Below are 23,610 nucleotides of genomic sequence, written 5' to 3' on the forward strand. Positions count from 1 at the left end.
CGGCCGGCGAGCGCCCCCTGGCTGCGGGCGGTGCCGCTGCTCCCGGTCCCGCTCTCCCGGCGGGTCGCGGCTCCAAGATGGCGCAGGCGATCTTCGAGGCGCTGGAAGGTAACGGGGCCGTCTCGACAGCGGGGCCGCCTTTCTGTTGTCTCCCTCCTCCCCTTCGCCCGGCCTCGCCGCTCCGTGCTGCCGCTGCCGGGCGGGTCAGGGGCCGCGGCGCAGCCGCTCCGCCGGGTCTGGCCCGGCCCAGCCCGGTGCGGGAGATTCGCGGCACCGAGGGGCCCCGTCCCGCTCCCCCTTGGCCGCCCCCGCGGCGGCAGCGCGCACCGGCGCGGCCCCGGGGCAGGCGGGCGGTGCGAACGGCGGGGGCGGGGCGGCAGCGGGACACCCCCCACCCGGCACCACCCGCGTCCCTGCCGACCCCCGGACCGGCCCGGCCCCGCCCGCCGCGTTCTCCTGTCCGGCAGCCCCGCACCGCACGTCTGCAGTGCCCGGTGCACCGGGCAGCCCCGTTAGCTCCGAGCTCGGCGCCCCGGGGAACCGCATCGCTTCCCTGCTCTGGAGCGCCCCATCCCTGGGCACACCACTGCTTCCCACCCCGGGGCACCCCGTCACCTCCCGTCCCCTCTGCCCCCCGACATGGCACACGCCATCACCCCTCTACCCGTGTGCCCTGGGACACCCCATTGTCACACTGCCCCTGTGCCCCCCCATCCCTGGGCACCCCGTCACCTCCCTTCCCCTCTGCCCCTGAGCCTTAGGACACCCCATGGTCACCCTGCCCCCACCATGGGTCACCCCATCGCTTCCCTGTCCCGTGGCCTTTTTCCTGGGCTCTCCTCATCCTCCCCACACCCCAGGCTCACGCTGCCACCCCCCCCCGATGTGCCCCGAGCTTTCTCCTGAAATCCACGGATGGCTGTAAATGACATCCATGTAACTACATAACTCTGCCTGCCTGTCTTCATGGGTTACTGAACCTTGGATGTGGTGATTTCCCTCTGTGTTAAGAGTGGTGGTATGCATTTACCTTGTGAGGTTGCAGAGACTCTGTTGCATTTGAGTGAAATGCCAAACAAATGAAGAGCAATGTGTTTCTCTTGTCCTGAGCCACTCTTCTCCAGCAGAAGGCTGAGTGCAACACCAACAATGCTGCTGCATCGGTTCCACCTGGCTTCAGGTGAAGCCTCTCCTCAAGCTTCTTCCTGCTTGCAGGAATGAGGCAATCATCTGGCTTTTTTACTTGAAAGGTCTGGCTACAGGTCAGAAGGAAACCCAGCATTCCTGTGACAGGCACATCACGAGTGGCAGCCTTGATAAACTCTTCCTAATTATCCCTCTACTACACTAAACCTGAATTTTTCATCCCCCTTTTTTCTTTTGGGTCTTGCTATATTACTTCTGCTGAAGAACAGCTGCTCCTTTTCTCTCTGGTCCAGATGTGCCAACAAGACCTCACAGTGCTGCCTGTGTGGTTGGCCAGGAGGTTGTTTGTAGGAGAGGAGGCATAGTTTAAGGCAGGCCTTGGGTCAGGATGAGAAGGTCCACCCAGGAGAGCTCCAGTGGTGTTCCACTGGTGGGGCTGTCCTCTGCTTGCAGCTCCACAGGAGCCAGGACCTGCAGCTTCACTGTGCCTCCCTGTTATTTATGTGAAAGGGTTTCCATGGGCATGATGGTAATTTTATGGCTTTAAAATGCCATGGGTAATAGGGGTGCTCCACATCCCATCCACATGGGAAGATCATGTCCCAGGAGAAATTTTAAAATGAGATGAGGAACATGGAACAGGAAGATGAGGTTGGTTGCTTCTCATACTGTGACCTGTTATGGCATCTCACTGCCCTTCCTGGAGTTCTTCTCAGGAACCATCCTCATCCCACTGCTTGGGTATGATCAGACCAATAGATTTTATTGCAGGGCATAATTCTGAGTTCAGAGCTTTATGGTTTTGGTTTCCAAAGATCTTGAAGAAAAGTGGAAAGCAACCTAGAAACCCCCCTACCTTTCTTTTCTCTCTTAATCCACAAGGCATAACATAATACCCTGGCATGCCATTTGCTTTATTTGTGGGTTCCTTTTCATAAAGGAATGATAGGGAGGAGTGGCAAAGAAAAATCACCCCTTTTCACCATTTTTTTCCATAATCCAATTGTTCTACATGTCTTTACATCTAATTTCTAAAAATAGAGAGTATGTCTGACTTCATCCACCAGCTGGATGCTGCTGGCCAGGTTGTCTCCCTAGATGAGCAGTCCCCATCACTGGTATTTATCTGGAATATTTTGGAACATTTTGGCTGTAGTGAAAAATATTTGTGCCAAAGCAAGTGAGCTGATTCTGACAACAAATCTGTCTGGGGATGTGTGCTCTTGTGGAGTCCCAGGGGAAGTGGGAATGAGAGAGCACCCAGCAGACCCTGCGTGAGGGGTGCCCACAGAGGAGCTGGGAGTGGAAGGAGCCACGGTCCAGCTCTCCTGCATGTCCCAGGACCAGGCTGGCAGCTAGTGACTAAACAGATCCCCCTCAAGAACCTCTTCCAGGGGCCTATGTTTAATATTTCCTTCTTTAAGCTGTATCTGAATTGTCCTGCAGCTCGTAGCCATGTGTCTGATCAGATCTGGGGATGCTGATCTTGAAAAAAGGGAGGCATTCCTGACACTGCAGCTGAGACAGAGCTGCTGCACACCATAGATTGTCTTCAGCAAGCTCAGTGACTGGGCTGGGCTGTGTCACACCAGGACCTCAGGGACACCCCTCAGGCTGCTCCCTTGTCCAGACATCCCAGAGCTCTTGAGCTCTTATCACTCCATAATGTGTTCATATGTTCACAACCATCCTTCCTCTCTGCAGCAGATGCCTGAAGCCAAGTCTTAACTCAGTTTTCCTTGCCCTTCTTCCCTTCCTTCTCGTGTGAAAGGAGTGTGCAGAGTCAGGGGAATGTTGGTGTACTGCTCTACTTAATGCTCTTAAGTAGAGCTCTTAAGAGCAGAGGGGGGTGAGAAGGGTGGCTCAGGGGCAGCAGTAGCTGACAAGCAGCTTTCCTCCATGAACTGTGAGTGAGCTCCTGGTGCCTGAGTTCTCTGGTTGGCTGTGCTTGATTTACCATCCCTGCTTCTGTCTCCCTCCAGGAATGGATAATCAGACGGTGCTGGCTGTGCAGTCCTTACTGGATGGTCAAGGAGGTGTGACAGATCCATCTGCTCAAAATGTCAACCCCTCCACTGCCATCCAGTCGATGGGTGAGTCCTGGCAGCTCCGGGAGAGAGGGGCAGGGGCTGCAGGTCTCATCCCACAGGGTACTGTCACGACTGTCAGGACAGCAGCAGAGTGGTTGTAGGTGTCAGGCGCTGCTGCAAGTGTTGTGAGCCTCTGGCAGGAGGAGGCAGAGCAGGAGGAAGGGGACAGGTGCCCATGTGAGTTGGTCATGGCAATAGACAGGACCCTGCTTTTACAGAAAAGATACAAAAAAAGGGAGCAGCTGCTCTCCTTGTGGCTGCCTGTGCTTCTCACTGGTACAGCCCATCTGTGAATGAATATGGAAACTGGTGCTTGACCAGGACATGCTGGGTGGAAGCTAAATTATCCGCTGAAGGAGTTATATTCTGTGTCCCCAGAAACATTCTGCCCCAGGCTGGGAATCAGGGAGGAGGTACAGCCTGATCAGGTGCCAAATGGTGGTTTGCTTACCCTGCAAATTTCACCTAGGACATACTAATTGGGTAACTTTTTTCTGCTTCTAACACCAGGCAGAGGCACCAAAGATCAGCAGTCTTGTTGAGGGGTGGCTTCTGGACATCAGCTGCCATCTTCTCTGTGCCCTGCTCTGGGTGACTTCTCTTCCTTTGTGCAACCTCAGTAATAAGATCTGGCACAGCTGGCATAACACAGGCACTTGGGAAGAAGCAGTTTTGACTAAAAGCTGAGGGTGCAGCAGGAGCAAAGTTGGGTTCATTATTCATGTCTTTGGGATGAGAAGACAGACAACATATTTCAGATTGCTGCAGGGAAATGTCAAGTTTTGTACGTGGGAGCAGGGCTGAGATGGGCTCAGTAGCATCAGTTGGCTTTGAGGGAGAGCTTGGGGTTGGGGAGGAGGGACGGCCCCTGCAGCTGATCTGATGATGGTGTCCTTGATATGCTGAGATCCAAAAGGAGCATGTTTTTTCCCTGTGGCTGTGGTTGTCAGGTGTAGCACTGGGGAATGCAGAAGGTCTGGAGCAGTGATCCTGTCCCCTTAATTGCAGATGACGAAGATGTGTTCCTCTGTGGGAAGTGTAAGAAGCAGTTCAACTCGCTGCCTGCCTTCATGACCCACAAGAGAGAGCAGTGCCAGGGCAGTGCCCCTTCCCTCTCCACAGTCTCTCTGTCCACCAACAGTGTGTACACCCCCTCCATCACCTCTGTGCAGCAGGCTCCAGGCGCCAGCCGGCAGGTACCGTGCTGCAGGCAGAAGCTCTGCTGCTCTGTCCCTGTGGGTTTGGGAGTGGGGGGCACCTTGAGGTGATGCTTTGTGAGATCCAGTGACACCTCATGACTGACCTCGCCTCTGGAAACCTTAGATGTGGTCCTTTTGGCTTATGACCTCATGTTTAAAGCTGTGTGATCCTCTGCAGCGCAGTGTCCTTCAGCACAAGGACCTGATGGGCTTTTTTCAAGACAGGAGAGCTTTCATATTGGGTCTGAGCTATATCCAGACTGGTCCTACTGGAGATCCCCAGTGTCACAGCCTGGCAGGCTAGCCCTGTGCCTGGGTGCAGGCTCTGGGGTGCTGGGGCTGGAATGGCTCTCACTGTCCCCAGGGCTGTGGTCTGGCTCATGGACAATGAGGAGGGCAAAGTCTCGCAGCCTGGTTCCTCTGTCCCTCTTCTCAGTCTCCTGCAGCTGAGCCCATGTAATGTGTGATGAGTGCTAAGAGAGGAGCTCTCTGGAGTAACTCTTCCAAAAGACTTCTCAGGAGGGAATCCCTTGTTCATGACATCTACTGTGCCTGCAAACATGGGGGTTTTCAAAGTACTTCCAAACCAGCTGTTTTTTTTTCAAGCTAACTTAGTGCCCGTGGATGGTGCTGCCCATGGCTGCAAACACAAGTTATTTTCACCCTTAAAACCAGACAGCCTCCCTCCCTTCTTGTGGTCCAACCCCATTCTGAAGAGATGAAGCTGCTGGTCATCAGCTGCAGCCAGAACAACCTCCCTCAGTTCTCCACCTTCCCTGGCTGGAGAAAGTACCCAAGAAAGGCCTGAACTTGTCTGTGAACAGTTTGTTGTGCAGATCTTGTTTAGTAACCCCTGATTTGCATAGTAGCCAGTGGCCACTTTCCCAAGCTACTGTGATATTTTTATACTCCTTTTCTGAAGCACATTTCTGGAGCTGCATTATTGTTGTGGCTCAGAACTATCCTGGACTCAGCAGGAAGCTGCAGATAATTATTGTGGCTCACTGGAGGCAGTGAAATCAGAGACTCTGAGGCTCAGCAAAAAGCAGTTTCATCAACTTTGATTTATTTCATCCTGCTGCTGGCCAACAATGCATCTTTGTGTTCTTTCAGCAAATCTCTACATACATCACTGTTCCCCCATCTCCTTTGATCCAGACCCTGGTGCAGGGGAACATCTTGGTCAGCGATGAGGTGTTGATGTCTGCCATGTCTGCTTTTACATCCTTGGACCAGCCCATGCCAACAGTTCAGCCCCCAGCTCAGGTAAGGGGCCTGGGAGGTCCTGCTGTGTGGCAGGAGGGTCCTCCTGGCATCTGCTTTGGTGCTGAGTCCTGGGCACCTTTACAGTGTGACAGACAGGCTTGGGAAGGAGTGATGGGTAAATGACAGGTTAGCTCTAGGGCCTTCTCTCTCCTGGTGTCCTTGTTGCTGCATGCCCAGATTTTTGTGATGTGGTCTCTCCAGCTTCTCTTTTAGCCCCTGTTGGCTTCCAGAGGCCTTGTCAGTTTGTTCTGTGGATTCCTCTCCTCCTGGGATGTTTTTTTGGGCTCTCTCTGGAGCTGGCCAGGCTGTGTACACACTCCCTGCTCTGAAAAATCATTTTTGTAACCAGAAGGATCAAAAGCTTTAAAAACAAAGCAAAAAAAAAATGCATTGGGGCTTGAGTGCTTGGCTGTGGGAGAGACAGTGTCTTTGAGCAGGTCATGCCAACCCTCTGCAGGACAGCACAGTCTGGTCAGACCTGGCTGTTGGACAGTGCTGCCTTGTGTCAGGACATTGCTGCTGTTCCTGCAGGTGCTGGTTTGAACTGGGATTGGAAATGTGTGGGAGGGAGCAGCCCCTCCAGCTCCTCACTGCTGCAATTTCAACATCTTGTCTGTCTGTCTCTCCCCTTTTCTTGGTTTCAGAGCAGTTTGAGTATGCACGCTGGGGCTGGCTACCTCTCCCAGCCCCCTCCACCTCCACCCCAGCCACCGCCACCCCCTCCTCAGCCTCCCCCACCTCCCCCCCAGAGCATGGGGGCTCCAGGGCAGCCCAGCACTGGCAGCAGTGGTGTGGTGGAGGTGTACAGTGCTCCTGCTCCCATGGCAGCAAACAGCACGGTGGAGATCCAGACTCTGGGGATGCCACCCTATCCACCCATGGAGGTAAGGCCAGGGGCTGTCTGCAGGGGCTTGGCTAACCAGCAAGGCTGCTTGGGAGTCATCTGGGCTGGAAGTGACAGGATCACAGAATAGTTTGGGTTGGAAAACAGCTTTAAAGGTCACCCAGTCCAAGCCCCCTGCAGTGAGCAGGGACATCTTCAACTCGATCAGGTTGCACAGAGCCCTGTCCAACCTAACCTGACCTGGAATGTTTCCATCTCCCACCTCTGGGCAACCTGAGCCAGTGCTTCACCACCCCCACTGTAAAAAATTTCTTATGTTTAATCCAAAAATGCCCTCTTCTAGTGCAGAGTTAGAGGCTGGGAAGATGCATTAAGTTATCTGACAATGAATATTTCTTCTGGGAGAAGGTACTGAACAGAAGGGTGTCAGTAAGATGATGGAAGTTCTCAAGCAGGAGAAATGTTTAAGAGGGATGGAGGACTTAGGAGACCTGACTGTCTGCTGTGGTTGAGGGATACATGCAGGTGTTGGGAGTGAGAGGGAGCTGAGGTGAGTGGCTCACCTCCCAGAGGGTGCAGAGCACTGCCATGTGCACAGCAGGCTGAAAGAGAAACATTCAGTCTAAATATCAGTGAGCTGGACAAGGCAACTTCTCCTGGACAGGCAGGGTGGGATTTAGTGGCTGGTCAGCTGGTGGTGGCAGCCTCCACAGCCTGCACAGCCTTCACAACAGAAACAGAGGTTTGTTGGCCTTGGCTTTTTAGCTGACATCTGATCTTGGCAATGCCAGTGGTCAGACATGGGTAGGGATATGGAATACCTAGTGCACTGTTAATGTATTGGGGTGGACTGCAGAAGCACCCTCAAATCATTTCACCCCAGGCTGATGCCTCTAAGCCTTTTTCTCGTAGCATCCTTTTCTAATGTTGGTGCTGATGTAAAAATCTACCTGGAGTCTTATTGTACTTTCCTCCCTTCTGCAGTCCTGCCAGGACAGGCAGCAGGGACTTGGTGGTCCCTTGCCTTCAGGGCTGGTGTAAACCCACAGGGTCAGTGAGATCATCCCAGTAACCTGCTCCAGAGGGATGAGAAACTCTTCTGGTGTGAGAGGCTTGATGCCTCTTCCAGTGTTTCTTTGCTGTCCTCTTGCTGCCATAATAACTCCTGGTTACTTTCTGATGTTCAGCAGGAGGGTTTCACACTGTGCAAAGTGTTAGTTTTAGTTAGAGACACAGTGCTGGACTAGTGAACCAGAAATCTGATCCAGCTTGGCAGGAGATAGGGAATTCAGTGAGGCTGATGGCTTGCTGGGAGAAGTGTTGCTGGAGATGGAGGGCAAGGACACAGCACGGGTCCAGGTACCAAACTTCTTTTTCTCTGATAAACTGCACTCTTGCAGGTACCCAGCCAGTGTGTGGAGAGCCCTGTGTTCCCTTCTCCTCCTGTGTACAGCCCTGGGAAGCAGGGATTCAAGGCCAAGAGCACCAGCACTCCCACACCCTTGACCAGCACAGGAGGAGCTGCTGTGGGTGGTTTTGTTTCCTCCTCTGCTGCCAAAAGTCGGCGCTGCAAAAACGAGAGTGGGCTGCAGGGGCTGCAGGAAGGTGGGTGCCCTGCACTGCCCTGAACACCACCATGGAGACTGGGGTGGCTCTGGCTGCACAGGCAGCTCCAGAGGGGGATGCTCTGCCAAGCTGGTGCTCAGTCTTGTGCTTGGTGTGTGGAGCTGCATGTGGTTGGATCACACCTGAGGTGGAGAGATCCTGCACTGGTTTAACCCAAGGAAGACTGCCTAGCCACAGGGCTGGTGGGCTAGCTGTGGCCTGGCCCTGAAGACCTCCCCAAGGTCTCAGCAGACCTGTCCCTGCCATGTGTTCCAGTGCCACTGAAGGAAACACTCTTGTCCCCAGATGAGGCAGGACAGGGATGGAGGAGCCTGCCCATTGCTGGTGTGAGGGGAGCACACTGAGCTGAGGCACAAGGGAGGTCCCAGGTGTGAGGTGAAGGAAAGCCACGTGCCCTTCACACTGGGAAAGCCAGGTCTGTGGAGTGAGCACCATGCAGATGCTGGGCTTTAACATTGTTTACAGAGGAGTGAATGATTGTGTAGGCTGCAGCTCCCAGTCCAGAATTTCCTAGAACATCCCACAGTTCTGCTGTTTTCCATTGCTTTATACCCCATCATATTAGATAGAAGATGTGACTGACTGGTCTTCTGGATGGGAGAAATAAGCATGTGCTCTGGCTGATGACTGACCTTGGTGAGTTCATAGGAGAGACACACAAGTGGGGCCCTTCCTCTCACTCACTCCGTGTCTTTTCCCATTGCCCAATGTGCTTTTAAAGGAGGTGCTTTGTAGCACAGCTGGAAGGGTCCCTGGAGCCTTCCTGAAGGGGATGCCCTGCCCACTCTACTACTGCTCTCCTCAGTACTTCTGGAGTTGGCTCAGGCTACATTAAATACATGTTGGTGCCCATGAGATCTGGCCAGGCAGATCTTAGCCTTTCATAAACCCTTTATTTACTCTTGGTCCTGAATAGAGATGTTGTGGGATGAGGGCCCTGTGGCACAGGGGCACAGGGCTGTGCCACGTGATCTCATTCCTGGGTGTATTCTTGATTCTTTCAGGCAAAACCAAGTCCCCCAAGCTGAAATGCACTTACTGTAACAAGGCCTTTACCAAGAACTTTGACCTGCAGCAGCACATCAGAAGGTAAGGACACAGCAGAGTGGCTGGGGTGGAGGGAGGTGATCACAGCCCCTCTGAGGGAGGTTGCCCAGCCCAGTAGACCTTGTGTTTGTCATGTCATAGAATCTGTGCTGTGCTGGGAGGTCATCCCTCAGCCCCCTTTCTCCAGGACACCTTCTCCCCAGTGGAGATGGTGCATCATGGATGCAATCTTCTTGCTGATTATGTGCTGGGACTGGTGTCTTCTTTTCCTCCCTGATGAGACCTTGAAAGGCAAACCTGTTGTCACCTGGTTATTGGTGCTGTGTCATCTCCACTGTTTGTCCCTACTTTTTCCTCTACTCTCCCTCCCTACCAGGCTGTAGCCTTTGTGTTTGCTGGTGTTAGTAAACTGTAAGCTGTGTCAATATAGGGAGCTCTCATTAGAGAGCTCTGGCAGGAGGCAGCTGAAATCTTCAGAGTATCCCCCAGCAGAGTCTGCCAGAGACAAGACAGATCAGAAGGAACCAGGGTTTTCACTCCCCTCCCCAGCCAGGACCCTTCACATCACCTGCTCCATGTGTTAGAGGCTGCTTTTTCTCTTGCAGGAGAAGGGCAGGGTAGAAAGATGTTCCTGTTGTGCAAGGGGAGGGCAAATTCAGGGAGATCACAGGGCTGCAAGCTAGAAGAGACATCTGTGATGGGAGGAATGAGTGGAGCTTGTGTCCCTGAGCTCTGTGTGGAAACCCTGACAGTGAAAGTCCTCTCTCTGTTCTTCCTTTGGTCCCTTGCTATCCCCTGACCACGAGTGTTTTGTGTGTGCACCAGGAATGTTTCCCCAGGCTTCTCACAATCCACTTCCATGGGTTAATGAGGTCTCAGAGCCCTCATTTGGCTCGTCCAGGTGCTGATGTGCCCAGCAGAATGCCACCTCACCTCTCTGTCAGCTGCTGATCTGGTGCTTCTGCCTTCAGTCACACAGGAGAGAAGCCCTTCCAGTGCATTGTGTGTGGCCGAGCCTTTGCCCAGAAGTCCAATGTGAAGAAGCACATGCAGACCCATAAAGTGTGGCCTCCAGGGCTGGGCTGCACCATCTCCCGAAACTCCATCACCGTGCAGGTCATGGCCTTGAATCCCAACCAGACAGAGGACGAGGAGAACACAGGTTTGCTGCCTGGAGATGTTGTGTGCTAGGGGCAGAGCAGGGATGTGAAGAATCAGCAGTTTCTGTGCCTCAGCAGAGGGAGGGGAAGAGGGGGAGGCAGGAGCTGTGTGTGCTGTTTGCAGTCCTCCTGTGGGGTTTCACAGCACCCAACAGAGCAGGGAGTTGTAGTTTCTGGACTCCAGCTGGCGGGTGCATCCCTGGGGACCCCCAGGCACAGTGGATTAAGGTGCTGGTGGAGACAGTGGCTCCAAACTCTGTGCCAGTCTGTGCACGTGGACAGGGGGAGGCTTCTTCTCCCTTGTCCCTCCCTGGCAGGTGGAGGTTTGGCAACACGAGGCAGACTCAGCAGCTTTGCTCTAGTGCCCAGACCAGCTCAGCCTGGCCTGGTGCTCTGGCTTGTCTGCGATGTGAAGTCATGCCTAGGCTGGGTCTGGCCCTGATGGCCAGCTGAAAATAACTGGAGGCAGACAAAAAGCTCCTTGCTGGCAGACTGTATCTGGACATTCTTTCAGCTGGTGGGAGGAGAGGGCACACTGTGACAATGTCATGGGACAAGGCCCCACTGGAGCTGCTCCATGCAGGCATCATGGGCTGAGGACTACTGGCTGGATCTGTCCTGACTTCTGCCAGAGATGAGAGCTGATCTGGCTCTGGTTCCCTGGCCTGGGACCTGCCCTGCTGACAGCTCCACAGGGCACAGTTAGGTCCCTGGAAAAAGAGAATGGGTCAAGGAGAGGAAGATGGAGTAGTCAGAGACCTTGATGATCTGTAGACAAACTTAAAACTCCCCTGTTAGAGACTCAGATTCCTCTGATTTAAAGAATTTGTCTTTGATAGGAAGGAAGAGACCGGTCCCAGATCCAGGCCTGGTGTGTTCCAGCAGTGTGGCACTTGCACAACAGCTTTCAGAGCTGTCGTGTTGCAGTCTGTGACTTTCTCTCTCCCTTTCTCCAGGTTTGACACAACCTGCAAGGAATCCTTCAGAACCACCCCAAGACTTGAGCCCCTTGGAGGAGAGTGAGACAGGCAAACTGGAAGCCAAGCAGGTTGTCTTGATTGATAGCTCTTACCAGTGCCAGTTCTGCCCCAGCAAATTCAACACCTATTTTCAGCTCAAATCACACATGACACAGCACAAGAATGAGCAGGTAGGGACAGAGGGTGCTCTGTGTCAGTGATGAGATTGGGGTGGGCTTCATATAGTGCCTGTCCTGAGCCTCTTGCTCTGTAAAGCTGCCAGTGTGCTGCAGGCAGCTCTTGTCTCTGAATGCTGTCTGGCTGCAGCTGTGTGCTTTGGGTGTCTTTGAGAAACTCTGCTGTGTGAGAAGTCAACCAAGCAAGTTTGGGTGGCCAGAGAGGAAGCAAAGTGTATGTGTCAGCTCTTGGGTTGTGTGACTGTCACTTCTGGGGTGTTGTGTTCTCACTCACTCAAGTGGTTTCAGGTGCTCACACCAACACCCCTTCCTCCCCCCTTCTGCCTTAGAGAACTGCCCTGACATTCTGCATGTGCAGAACTTTCAACTCCCTGCAGGTTCTGCTGCACCTCAAGCTGTCAGCCACATTTTGATGCTGAACTGCTCTGCACTGTTCTTTAGACTCATCCTCTGAGGAAGGCAGCAGAGGAGGGGGATGTTTTACCACCACATTTTGTCCTGCTACAGTGCAGGGCAGGGTTTCTGCTGTGCCCTGACTACGTGGCATGGTGGGATGCTCTGGGAACTCCAGTGCTGCTTTGTTGGTGGTATCAGCCCAGCTGTTCTCCAGCACAGTGGGTCAAGGCCACTCTGTTGGCAGAGGATTTTCCCTGGTTGTTTCCATATGTGCTGCTCCAGTCACTCTCCCTTTTTCACTCAGGTGTACAAGTGTGTGGTAAAGACCTGTGCTCAGACCTTCCAGAAGCTGGAGTCCTTCCTGGAGCATATCAAGAGCCACCAGGAGGAGCTGAGTTATCGCTGCCACCTCTGCAGCAAGGATTTCCCCTCTCTCTATGAGCTGGGTGTCCACCAGTACTCCCACAGCCTGCTGCCCCAGCAAAGCCCCAAGAAGGATGTGGCAGTGTACAAGTACAGTAGCAATCAGTGCTCACAAGACTTGTAGGAGTGAGTGGGTGCAGAGTGTGTTTGGCTGAGAGTGGGGGGGACACCAGAGGGAAGAGGGCACCATGTGTTCTGCAGTTCTTTTGGGCACCCCAGTATGAAAAGGGGGGGGAGCCCTCCAGCAGGCTGCTAGGGCAAAGCACTTTGAATGCAAGGAATCTTTCAGAAAAATATTGAAAAGCTGGGATCAGTCATGTGGGATGATCCTGCCACTGCAAGTCATGCTATCACCAGTCAAGAATGAGATAGGCACAGCTGAACCTGCACTGGGCTGGGCAGGAGACCCAGGGAAGCCCCTTTCCTGCCTGGTCTCTGTGATGCTGAAATACCCAGAGCAAAGGGATTGCAGGTTGGAGAAGCTGTGCTCAGGTAAAAAGAGTTATTTCTCCTGTTCTTTTGCTGCAAAGGGGTTTGTTACCTGGCAAAACCTTTCTACTAGTGTAGAGGGAAAAGGTGAGGAGTTCTGCAAAGAGCTCCCTGGAGCTTTTGAAATGCCTGTAGAGGCATCCAGGAGGAGTAGGAAGCCCAGAGGGTACTGAAGCCACCTGGGAGCTTCATGGAATGAATAATCTGCTACTTCTTGTATAGGCCATAATTCCTACTTATCTTTGCATTTGTGGAGCTCCATCCTGGAGCTTGCTAGTGGGAATCCTTGGGGTGAGAGCCCTGCTTATGTGTGAGGAGGTAGAAGTCTGATCTGAGGAAAAGGGGTTTCACAGCAGATGGACAGTGTGAGTGTCTCCATATTCTGCCCATGGTCCCCACAGTCTGTATCAGACAACTTTGGGAGGGGTCTCTGGCAGAAATATTGCCAGGAGGTGTAAGAATAGGCCTGTTAGGTGGAGGGGGCCCAGCTGGTGTGAGAGAGGGAGTGGCATAAGCCAAAGCTTTGGTAGTCCTAGCCATGGGTCATGCTGCTGCTGGGCAGTAACTGGGGAGCTGCTGTCTTTGTGCTGTGAAGATGGAAGGAGGTGTTTTAACTGAGGTAGAGTTGCTACTGAGAGCTTGTCTCCACGAGGAAGCAATGTGGAATATGTGGTCAGGTCCCTAGGAGCTCCCATGAGTGTCTGTATGGAAGGACATTGGCAATTTGAAGGCTTCTCCACCCAGTTTCCCAGCATCTGCCCATCATGAAGGTGCCATGTGTGAGTGTGATGTGGCCATGTAGGGTGTCTGAGGTTTCAGAGCACCTGGGGGTGGTGGTGGTGGTGGTGTTACTGAGGCTGGTGCAGCCCCGCTGGGGTCTGCTGGTGGTGTCCTTGCTCACAGGCTCTGTCCTGTCTCTCCACATTCAGGTGTGTGAAGTGTGTCAGTAAGTACTCCACCCCTGAAGCCCTGGAGCACCATCTGCAGACAGCGACACACAACTTTCCCTGCCCTCACTGCCAGAAGGTGGGTGAGTGGGTGGGTGACCACTGCCTCCACAGTGCCAGGCACCTAGGTAGGGCTCTAGGGACAGCCCTCAGCTCCCTTTCCTCTCCCTTCCTATCTCAGTACAGACTGGAAGGCTCGTGGGGTGCTTCTCAGAGCCAGAGGTGATTGCGCCCCTGGCCTCTCCCTCAGAGCATGTTCCTCCCCACAGTGCTGCCTTTCCTTCCAGGTCCTGTTTGCTGAACAGAATTTGGCAGGGGAGCTCCCTTGCTCCTGTGGCAGCCTAGGACTGCACACTTTGTCTGTATTTCTTAAAATCAAGTGTATCAGGAGGAGTAAAGTTGGTTTGGGGAAGTCTTAGAGGGGTGGCAGTGCCTTTGTCCCCCCACACCTGTGGCTGGAAGGTTGGGGAAGAGGAAGCCCTAGATCCTGGGGGAGCTCAGACACCTCCATTGCTGTCCTCTTCTCCTGCTGCAGCAGAAGCCTCTGGGTTCCCCCTTGTTTCCCTCTTTTGGATGAGCCCTCTGTGTCCTGGGCAAAGAGAAAGCTGAGTGATGTGACTGGCCTGGGTTGGTTTTGGCTGGAAGTATTCTCTTCAGCACAGGCCTGTTTGAGGGACAGAATTTTGTGGGGTTTGAATTCTAATAAATAATTTTTTGAAATCCACACTTAAAATTTGGACCCTTGCTCCTCTGTTTGTAAAAAGGAAAATCCTGCAGTGGGGAACAGGGACAATCTCAAAGCAGTAACCACTCTGTACTCAGGTAGCTCAGAAAGGGGAGGTGCTCTCCTGCCATGGCTAGTAACCCATCTCTCTTCACCTGTCTCCTCTCCACTTCTCCACCAGATGACAGATGCCCTTCTGAGCCTGGGTGGGCCTTTCAGCATGCAGCATAGGGGTTGGAAAGCTCATTATCTGCAGAAGTATTTTTTACTTCTTTTTGTGTTCTTGTGTTGCTGTTTTCTGGAGATGTGAGAGCACAGTCCTGGGCACCAAAACTCCAGGCTCTGCTCTGCTCCCTCAGATGAGTGACTGCAGCATCCTCATTAGGAATTCCCTTAGCTTGGTTATCCCCTTGAGCCAAAGGAACCTTTCTTACTGGTTTTATAAAGACCATGAAGGGGTGGTGATAGATGATTGGGAAGCACAAACTGAAGTTAACACTGTGGGAAGGTAGAAACTACGGAGGCTCCTTACCCAGCCCACCCTACTGGGTGGGAGTTCTGGCGGGCATCCCTCTTGGGTGCTGGTCCCCAGCAGCATGGTGTTACAAAATTTAGCAGCATGGTTTCAGATGATGTGTTTCTTAAGGAGGTGGTTTTAGGTTTGTTTGGGGTTTTTTGTTTGTTTTAAAGTCCTATCTGTATTTCCCTTATGCAAACTAAAGGTTTCCTTAGCGCATCCTTTCCAAGAAAGCTGTCACCAGGAGCTTCTGGTGGCTTCTCTAGAGGCTGAGTGCTGTCCCCTGTGTGGTGCTGGCTCTCAGCCTGGGTTTGCTATGTTCACAGGTGTTCCCCTGTGAGAGGTACCTGCGCCGACACATTCCCACGCACGGGGGGGGCAGCAAATTCAAGTGCCAGATCTGCAAGAAATTCTTCCGCCGAGAGCACTACCTCAAGCTGCACGCCCACATCCACTCGGGTATGGCCCCCCCAGCACCACACTGCTCACTGTCCCTGTGTCACAGCCCCTGCTGTGCTCTGCAGTGCCCTGGCTGTTTTCCCGATAACCAGAGTGAAAGAGTTTTCCATATTGTGGGAAAAGGGAGTTTGGGTTCAGCCTCATGCCCAGTACTGCACTGGTTAGGAGTGGTTTCCCCAGGTGGCTGCAGAAGCTCAGGAAGTTGCCTCCAGAGAGCAGGAGCAGCATACAGTGTGGATTGCACAGAATTATGGAATTATAGAATATTTTGAGTTGGAAGGGACCTCTCAAGGTCCCCCAGCCCAACCCCTGCAGTATCAGGGACACCCTCACCCAGATCAGGGTGCTCAGAGCCTCCTCAAGCTTCACCTTGAACATCTCCAGGGATGAGGCCTCAGCCCCCTCCCTGGGCACCCTGTGCCATTGTTCCACTTCCCTCATGGCACAGAACTTGTTCCTAACATCCAATCCAGATCTGCTCCTCTCTAATTTAAACCCATTGCCCCTCATCCCATCACTCCAGGCCCTTGCACATAGTCCCTCTCAGCCTTCCTGGAGCCCCTGCAGACACTGGAAGGTCACTGTGAGGTCTCCCCAGAGCCTTCTCTTCTCCAGGCTGAACACCCCCAGCTCCCTCAGCCTCTCTTCTTAGGAGAGGAGTTCCAGCCATTTTCCACTCAGGTGTTCTAGATCATTTTTAAAGCCCTCCTCTGGACCTGCTCTGTGTCCTTCCTGCACCCACCCCTTCCCCCAGCAAGCAGGGTAGGAAACCTTGGAGAAGTTTATAGAGAAGCAAAGAGTGGCACTGCTGCCAGAGTGAATCCTGAGTGTGACCAGAGCAGAGCTGTGTGACTGGATTGTCCCTGACTCTTTATCTCTTTTTCTTATCCAGGTGAAAAGCCCTTTAAGTGCTCAGTGTGTGATGCAGCTTTCAATCGGAAGGACAAGCTCAAGAGACACATGCTGATCCATGAGCCTTTTAAGAAATATAAATGTCCCTTCTCGTATGTAGTGTGTCCCCATGGTGATGGCTTGTCCTAATAGGGCTGGGGTGGGGTTTGGGATAGAAGGAATGTCTTCTGCAGGTTCCCTAGGGAATACACGTGGCATCTTTACTCCACCAATCCAGTGCTTTTTGGGGAGGCAGGAATGCTGTGTGCTGTTGAACTGGGAGCACAGAAGTCCCAATTCTTTGTCACTGACTTCCTGTGATGCCACATAATTTCATCTCAGCTCCTCTGTAAAATAATGCATCCTTCATGGGAGGCTTGGGTTGGGGGCTGCAACTGGGGAGCACTGGAAAGAAAAGAAGGGGTATTACTGACCACAAAGCACGGGGTTGCCTGAAGGATGGGTTGTCCCCAAATGCCATGTCTTGAAAAGCACTTGGCAAAGTAGGAGCTGCTGTGCAAGCCAGACAAACCCAGGTTTATGAGAGGCATTCCCAAATCCATGGCACAGCCACAGCCATTCTGAGATAACCAAGGCTGACTAGTTTCTCCCTGTTCCAACCCCTTTGTAGCTCCTTCCAAAGTATTTCTGTCTCCAGCTGGGGTCCTGAACCTGCTGCTTTTAGGAGCATTCTTAGGAGGCACAGACCACGTGCAGTCTGGCAGCAGCCACGTGTCCCTGTGGCAGCCTGGTTGTTCCTTGTCCCTCTCCAGAAGGACTGAAGCCAGGGAGCTTTTGCTGAGGCTGCCCTTAGAGACCTGTCTGGGTGCTGCTGAGAAGGGTTGTGGATATTTATGGTCCAGGGTCTGTTTATAAATCAATCCTCAGTTGATTCCTGCTGCTCACCAGCATTTGTTGTTACAGAAGCCACACTGGCTGCAATAAGGAGTTCAACAGGCCAGACAAGCTGAAGGCTCACATCCTGTCCCATTCAGGTAAGTGCAGCCCTGCCTGTGCTGCCAGTGGTTGGGAATGCCATGCCTGGGATTCCCTGGGGGCTGCAGGAGCGCGTTACAGAAGGAGTAATCCTGTGAGAGAAGAGATAGCAAACTCTGAAACTGCTTCTCCTTTACACACCAGAAGTGCAGGATGTTCCTCACAGGTCCTCTCCCCATGGTGCCTCTCTGCCCACTGCTCAGCTGACACAGTTACTGGGTAGTGTCCTGTGGGAGAATTTTCCAGCACATGTGGTAGTGTTTCCCAGATATAGGCCTAAATTCTTGATATTGTTTCTTAGCTTTACATTTTTTATCTCTGTTGCTGCAGGTCTGTTGAAGTGAGCCTGCACGTACTGCTCTAAGCTTTGGTTTGCTTTCTAAAGCAGTATAAATCCACAGGCAGGGCCTGCTGGTAAGACAGAAAGCAGAGCTGGATTTGCTGTCAAATGAATATCTCCAAAGTGCTCTGTCCACTCCTCCTTAATACCATCCCACATACAAAAGGAGATCTTAGGATTTGATTCCCTTCTCTCTGTGTTCCAAAAATTATGCTCCCACTCCCAATGTAGACAAGTAATTTCTTCTTATGCCCTGGGGAATGTTCTGAAAGAAAACTGAAAAAGTCTGGTAAAACTGAAAGTCATTCCTGTCATGTCCAAAGCCCTGCAGAGTGTGATCAGATGGACCTGTGCTGGCAGTGCAATGGGTGACTGGCTTCAAGTTCTAAGGAAAAAAAGAAAGGGAATTTTTTGTTTTAACTTACCAAATACACTTGAAAAAAAAAAAATCAGAGTTTAAGTTCTTGAGGCAAGAACTGTTGTTTTAGTCCTTGGTAAACACAGACATTCAGGGTGCAGCCAGCAGGCTTGCCTGGCACAGGGTCTCCTCCGTTTCCTCAGGGAACATCTCCTTGGAAGGGGAGGTACAGCTTCTCCTGCCTTAGGGTGCAGGGTCTCTAACTGAGCTCTCTCTCTCGTCATGGTCCATGTTAATTATTAATATTTTATATTTTGTTTCTGAGGAAATATTAGCTGCTGTGCATGCATGTCCTACAGACTGCAAAAGTAACCAGGTTTATGGTTTGAAGGCATTACAGTGGTTTAATCAGGGAAAATGACACCAGGTTGATAGGAGTTTTTAGGAAGGAGGTAATAGTGGGAGAGAAACAGAAAACAGATTTTTGAACAAATTAATCATCCAGGGAAAGGGCTATTAAGAAGGGAAAGAGAACAATTAGGGTTTTTTTCACCCTCCAAAGAAAGTCTCTGCAGGAATCTCTTTGAAGTCACTGATGCTCTGCTGCTCCTTGGTTGGGTGCTGCTTCCTTTTGGCTTCTCTCACTTCTTTTCACTCTCCTCATTTTTTCCCCTTTTCCTCTGAGTTTTTTATTCTTCTCATCAATTATAGCCAGAGGTTGCAAATTGGTAAACACAGGTCTTCCCTTTTTATTCAGCTTTCCTGGAATTCTCGTATTTGCTGCTAATTTCTGTTACTGTCTGGTGGCCATCAGTATCATTAGCATTTTATCTTCTTAGTGCTGACAAAGGGGTGTGTGAGGTGTGTGTCTGTGTGTGTCTGTGTAAGGTGTGTGTGTGAGGTGTGTGTGTGAGGTGTGTCTGTGTAAGGTGTCTGTGTGAGGTGTGTGTGTGAGGTGTGTGTGTGTGTCAGGTGTGTGTGTGAGGTGTGTGTGTGTGTGTAGATGAGATTTTGCTGGTGGGAATAAGTTTGGTCCATTTTAAGCAGTGGAAACAGAACCTGGGTGCTGGGGGAGGATGGGAGGGAGGCAGGGGGGGAAGGGGGTCGCTGAAGGAAGAAGCAGTTTTTTTCTCTCTTTTCAATGTCTATCCACATGACACCTCTGCTGCTCCGTAGGGATGAAGATCCACAAGTGCCAGTACTGCAACAAGTCCTTCAGCCGCAGAGCCCACATGGTGGAGCACCAGCGCTGCCACACCGGCAACTACAAATACCGCTGCGCCACCTGCAGCAAGGGCTTCACCCGGCACAAGTACATGAGGGACCACAAGTGCCGGCTGGGCTCTCCCAAGGACAAGGACCTGCAGCTCAGGAAGCCCCAGAAGAAAAGGGCGGCACGGGGACGCAAGGCAGGCTTTGCCCTCCCCGCCCCGCTGGGGCTGGAGGAGCTGAAAGATGGAGGTGCTGGGGAGAGCCCCCTTCCAGGCAGCCCCGACAAGGAAACCTTCCAGGAGTCGGACGCCGTCCTCTCCATCGTGGTGGGGGGGTCTGGAGGTGCTGACCCGGACCTGGTGGTTCCTGGGCAGCCCAACACCATGGCATCCAGCCTGGCTCTGGCAGAACTGCAGGCTGGCTCGGATGGGCCCTGCACTATGCTGGCCGTGCCTGTTTACATCCAGACCTCAGAATGAGGATGTGTAGAGCCACTGTGTGGCTGAGGGCTGCTGCTGGGGCTGTCGGACTCCGTGCTGAAACTGATCCTGGTGAAAAAAGACCAAAGCTCTCGTGGGGAGGGAGATGGATATGGGAGAGAGTGGCTTTTTCCACTTCCTTGGGCAGAGGGCTGCTCGGAAGCCACCACAGGTTACAAGGCACTGAAGAGAATGGCTCTGCTGTTTCTTGTCTCTCTGCATCACTGCTCAGCCTCGGGCAAGGAAGACAAAGATCCCTGAATCAGGGTAAGAGAAGGAGCAAAGCTGCCAGAGAGCTGCTGAAATCGGGTGGCTTTGCAAATCACAGCCTGTCCCATCTGTGGTTTTTCTGGCCTAAAAGCTGTATTGCCCAGTATTTGGGTGTCCTCTCCGAGAGCAAACAATTGATCCTTCCTAGTGGAAGCAAGTTCATCCTGAGATCCTTTGGGAATACCATTCAGAAATACCCTGACAGACTTTTTTCTCCTCTTTTTCTCTCTCACTAGAAAGATCACCTTGTCTGTACTACATGTGTTATAAACACCATGGACCTCATGTGGACCCTGTGGCTGGGAGCATGTCCATGTGTTGGCTTTTCTCTCTGGCTCCTGTTCCCTCCACAGTTTGGGTTTTTTCCATGCTTTTAACCCCTACCCAAGGAGCTCCAGGTGCCTTAGAGATAACAAGTCAGTCCTGGGCACGGTTAAACGTGACACCTGTGTACAGCAGGGGACACAAAGAGCTGGGTGAAGTCACCTGTCCAGGGTCTGTGGAGTGGGTACTGCAGGCTGCTTACGTACCTGGTGTGGAGTCAGATGGCTCAGAGGTGCACAGGGATGGGAGGCAATGGGGATGTGTTGGAACATAGAATTTTCAGGGCTGGGAGGGACCTTTAAGTTCATCCAGTTCCAACCCCCCTGCCATGGGCAGGGACACCTCTGATCAGGTTGCTCAGAGCCCCTTCCAGCCTGGCCTTAAAAACTTCCAGGGATGGATGGGACTTCCACCACCTCTCTGGGCAACCTGTGCCAGGGTCTCACCACCCTCATGGGGAAGAACTTCTTCCTAACTTCCAATCTCAGTCTCCCCTCCTCTGGTTTGAATCCATCCCCCATGTCCTATCACTAACATCCCAAAAGTCCCTCCCCAGCTTTCCTGTAGCCCCTTCAGACACTGAAGGTCACAATGAGGTCTCCTCAGAGCCTTCTCCTCTCCAGACTGAACAACCCCAACTCTCTCAGTGTCTTCCCAGCAGAGCTGCTCCAGCCCTCTGAGCATCCTCGTGTCCCTTCTCAGGACACACTCAGCACCTCCATGTCCCTCCTGTACCAGGGGCCCCAGAACTGGATGCAGGACTCCAGGTGGGGTCTCAGGAGAGGGGGAGAATCCCTTCCCTGGCCTGCTGGCCACACTTCTGATGCAGCCAAGGATACAGCACCAACGTGGCAACTTCTGCCTCAGTATCAAGAGAAGCAATTTGTGCACAAGGGGTGGTCTAAGGGAGGAGGCTGTGAGATCTCAGTGCCTGGTGATCCTTCAAATTTGGCAGAGCATCCTGCTCTGAGGGGGCTTGGGAGGAGGTGGCTGGGCTGGGGACTTCCTGATGGCCCTTCCTACTGACATGTCTCTGTGCTTCCATGAGATGTCTTGTCTGCTTTAGAGTTTATTTGCCCAGAATTCTTGTTTTATAAATACTTAGCTCTGACAGGAGAGGCACAGGATCAGGAAATAGTTTGCTAAATATACTTCTCTCCTCCTCCCTGTGTACCCACACCACACGGTGTCATTATGTGGTCTGTGGCACTGCAGTTGTGTCTGTTCTGGGACACAGCAGTGTGTGTGCAGCACTCCTCCAGCTCAGGGGCACTGTCTGCAGGCCTGCCCTGCTCTCTCTGGCCCCTGCTTTCCAGCAGCCCTGCACAGGGCCAGCCCAGCTCAGTGAGATGCTGGAAGCCATTTCCGTGTTCACACAGTGCTGAGGGTAACCCAAGGAGTGGAAGCAGAGACAGAAAACAGCCTCGTGTGTGGCTGTTGCTGTGCTGTTTGATACGTGCTGTTTGCTGGTGGTGGTGCTGAACCCAAACATGTCTCAGCAAGTTTGATCTTGAGTGCAATGACTGTCCTGGAGTCAGCCTCAGAGTGACTATGGGGACCAGGACAGAACAGAGGTCCCTGGGCTGGCTGATTGTGCAGCTCCTGCCCTTAGGAGAGCTGTGAACAGGAGTCCCACACCTGCCTGAGGGATGCTGCAGCCCCAGGGGCACTGGCAGAGGACAGGATGGTGACCCCTGTCCCCTTCTTCCCAGCTGGGCTGGTGCACTGGGCCACCTGCAGAGCTTCTCCTGCAGCCTCACTGCCCTTTCTGTGGAAAGTTAAAAAAAAATGCAGTTACTTAACAACAACCCCCCCTCCCCTCCTCTGTAGCCCAACTGCCTGCAGATTGGATTTTGCCATGGAAGGAAATGTCATGGAAATGAAAATCTCGTCAGGAGACACCAGGAGTGAGGTGGGGACCAGCTGTGCAGGGAAGGTGCTCACCACAGCAGGCCAGACCAGAATCCCTTTCTGCAAACCTGGAGCCAGCTGAGATGTCTACAAGCTCTTCTTTCTGGCTGGCCAAAAGGGAAGAATTCTACCCAGAATTCTACCCCGTTTCTGTTTCTCTGCCCACTGTGCAGCTGCAGCCTGGGCCCAGGCACATCCAAGCTGCTCAGGTTGCTGATTTGATCCCAGCAGCTTTCCACAGAACTGGTTCCATCCTGTGCCCAGGGTACCAACCTTTTATTTAAAAAAACAGTCAGAAGCATCTTGGTATTTTCTGGAAGTTCCCTCAAGTGCCCCAGGGCCAGAGCCATCCCCCAGGAGATGATACTGGATCAGAACAAAGTTCTGTGTGCTCTGCATCCACTTCTGACAGCAGATGTTTACATGAGAGGAAGAAAAGTGCAGGTAAAAGCTCTGCTTCCCCTTTTGCCCTTCCAGCCTCCCATCTCATCAGCTGGGATGGGGTTTTCCTGCCCTGGGAGTGTCTCCTCTCAGCCTTAGTTGGGTTTTCTTGTGTTTTTCTTGTCTGCTGTCTCTGCCCTGGCACAAACCAGGAGGAATGAGGCAGAAATCCAGCTTTGTCACTGACCCCCTGCCTCACCCCTCAGTGAGGAATCTGTCTTTATTGCCCTGCCCAGTGTTCTTCCTGTTTGCTGGGGGCATGACAAACTTCCCTTGCTGAGGAAGAGCTGTTTTGGTTCACCTCTCCCTCTTTGCCATTTGGTGTGGATGTGGCAGGCTGGTTTTACAGAGCACTAATTAGTGCTGCTCAGAAGCAGTGACAGATTTTCTAGGGTGATTTCCATGGGTAAGCATTACTGTGGGCTGAGCCTGCTAGTAATTAACTTTTTATTTTTTTCCACACCAGCACCACGAGTGGAGCTGGGCTGTGTGTGTACATTTGTTGTGTTTACAGATGACAGAGGCTGAGCACAAAGAAATGAGAATCAAGTGTTTGCAGTAAGGTTGGTACCAGGCCGGGGCACTTACAACTTGATTTCTTTTTGGGTTTTTGTTGCTGTTGATGTGCTTCGGGCTCTGCACAGCACTGTGCCCACACTGCACATCACAGCGTGGGGCTGAGGCCTTCAGGAAATAAGGAGTTCACAATTAGTCACCGCCAATTAAGCAACCACGACTCTGGGTTTAAACACCAGGTTTGTAAAGTTGGCAACTTGAATACCGGAACCTTTTACAAACCCTTTAAGCAGCCGTTCCGTGTGCCCCTCACCTGCCCGGGCTCTGCACCTCAGCCCCGCAGCACCCCAGGAGCTCTCTCCGGGATTCATTCGCACCCCGCA

General features: G+C 52.6%; 1 protein-coding gene across 5 annotated transcripts; it reads left to right on the forward strand.

The window, feature by feature from the left end:
* Nucleotides 1-19: 19 nt before the first annotated feature.
* On the forward strand, nt 20-20,314 carry ZNF341 (zinc finger protein 341). 5 transcript variants are annotated; one of them, XM_030463288.1, is made up of 15 exons: nt 20-108; nt 3,129-3,239; nt 4,245-4,432; nt 5,549-5,701; nt 6,346-6,585; nt 7,946-8,150; nt 9,176-9,260; nt 10,190-10,380; nt 11,335-11,528; nt 12,235-12,443; nt 13,772-13,868; nt 15,357-15,489; nt 16,382-16,493; nt 17,305-17,375; nt 19,251-20,314. In XM_030463288.1, the coding sequence occupies exons 1-15, from the start codon at nt 78-80 to the stop codon at nt 19,763-19,765; spliced, it is 2,535 nt and encodes an 844-aa protein (XP_030319148.1). In that variant the 5' UTR covers nt 20-77; the 3' UTR covers nt 19,766-20,314. The 5 variants fall into 5 exon arrangements, with proteins under 5 accessions (XP_030319148.1, XP_030319150.1, XP_030319149.1 ...); XM_030463290.1 differs by having other exon boundaries at nt 11,335-11,426; XM_030463289.1 differs by having other exon boundaries at nt 5,594-5,701.
* The last annotated feature ends 3,296 nt before the right edge of the window (nt 20,315-23,610 follow it).

Source organism: Calypte anna, chromosome 20 (assembly GCF_003957555.1).
Source record: "Calypte anna isolate BGI_N300 chromosome 20, bCalAnn1_v1.p, whole genome shotgun sequence".
Taxonomy (NCBI): domain Eukaryota; kingdom Metazoa; phylum Chordata; class Aves; order Apodiformes; family Trochilidae; genus Calypte; species Calypte anna.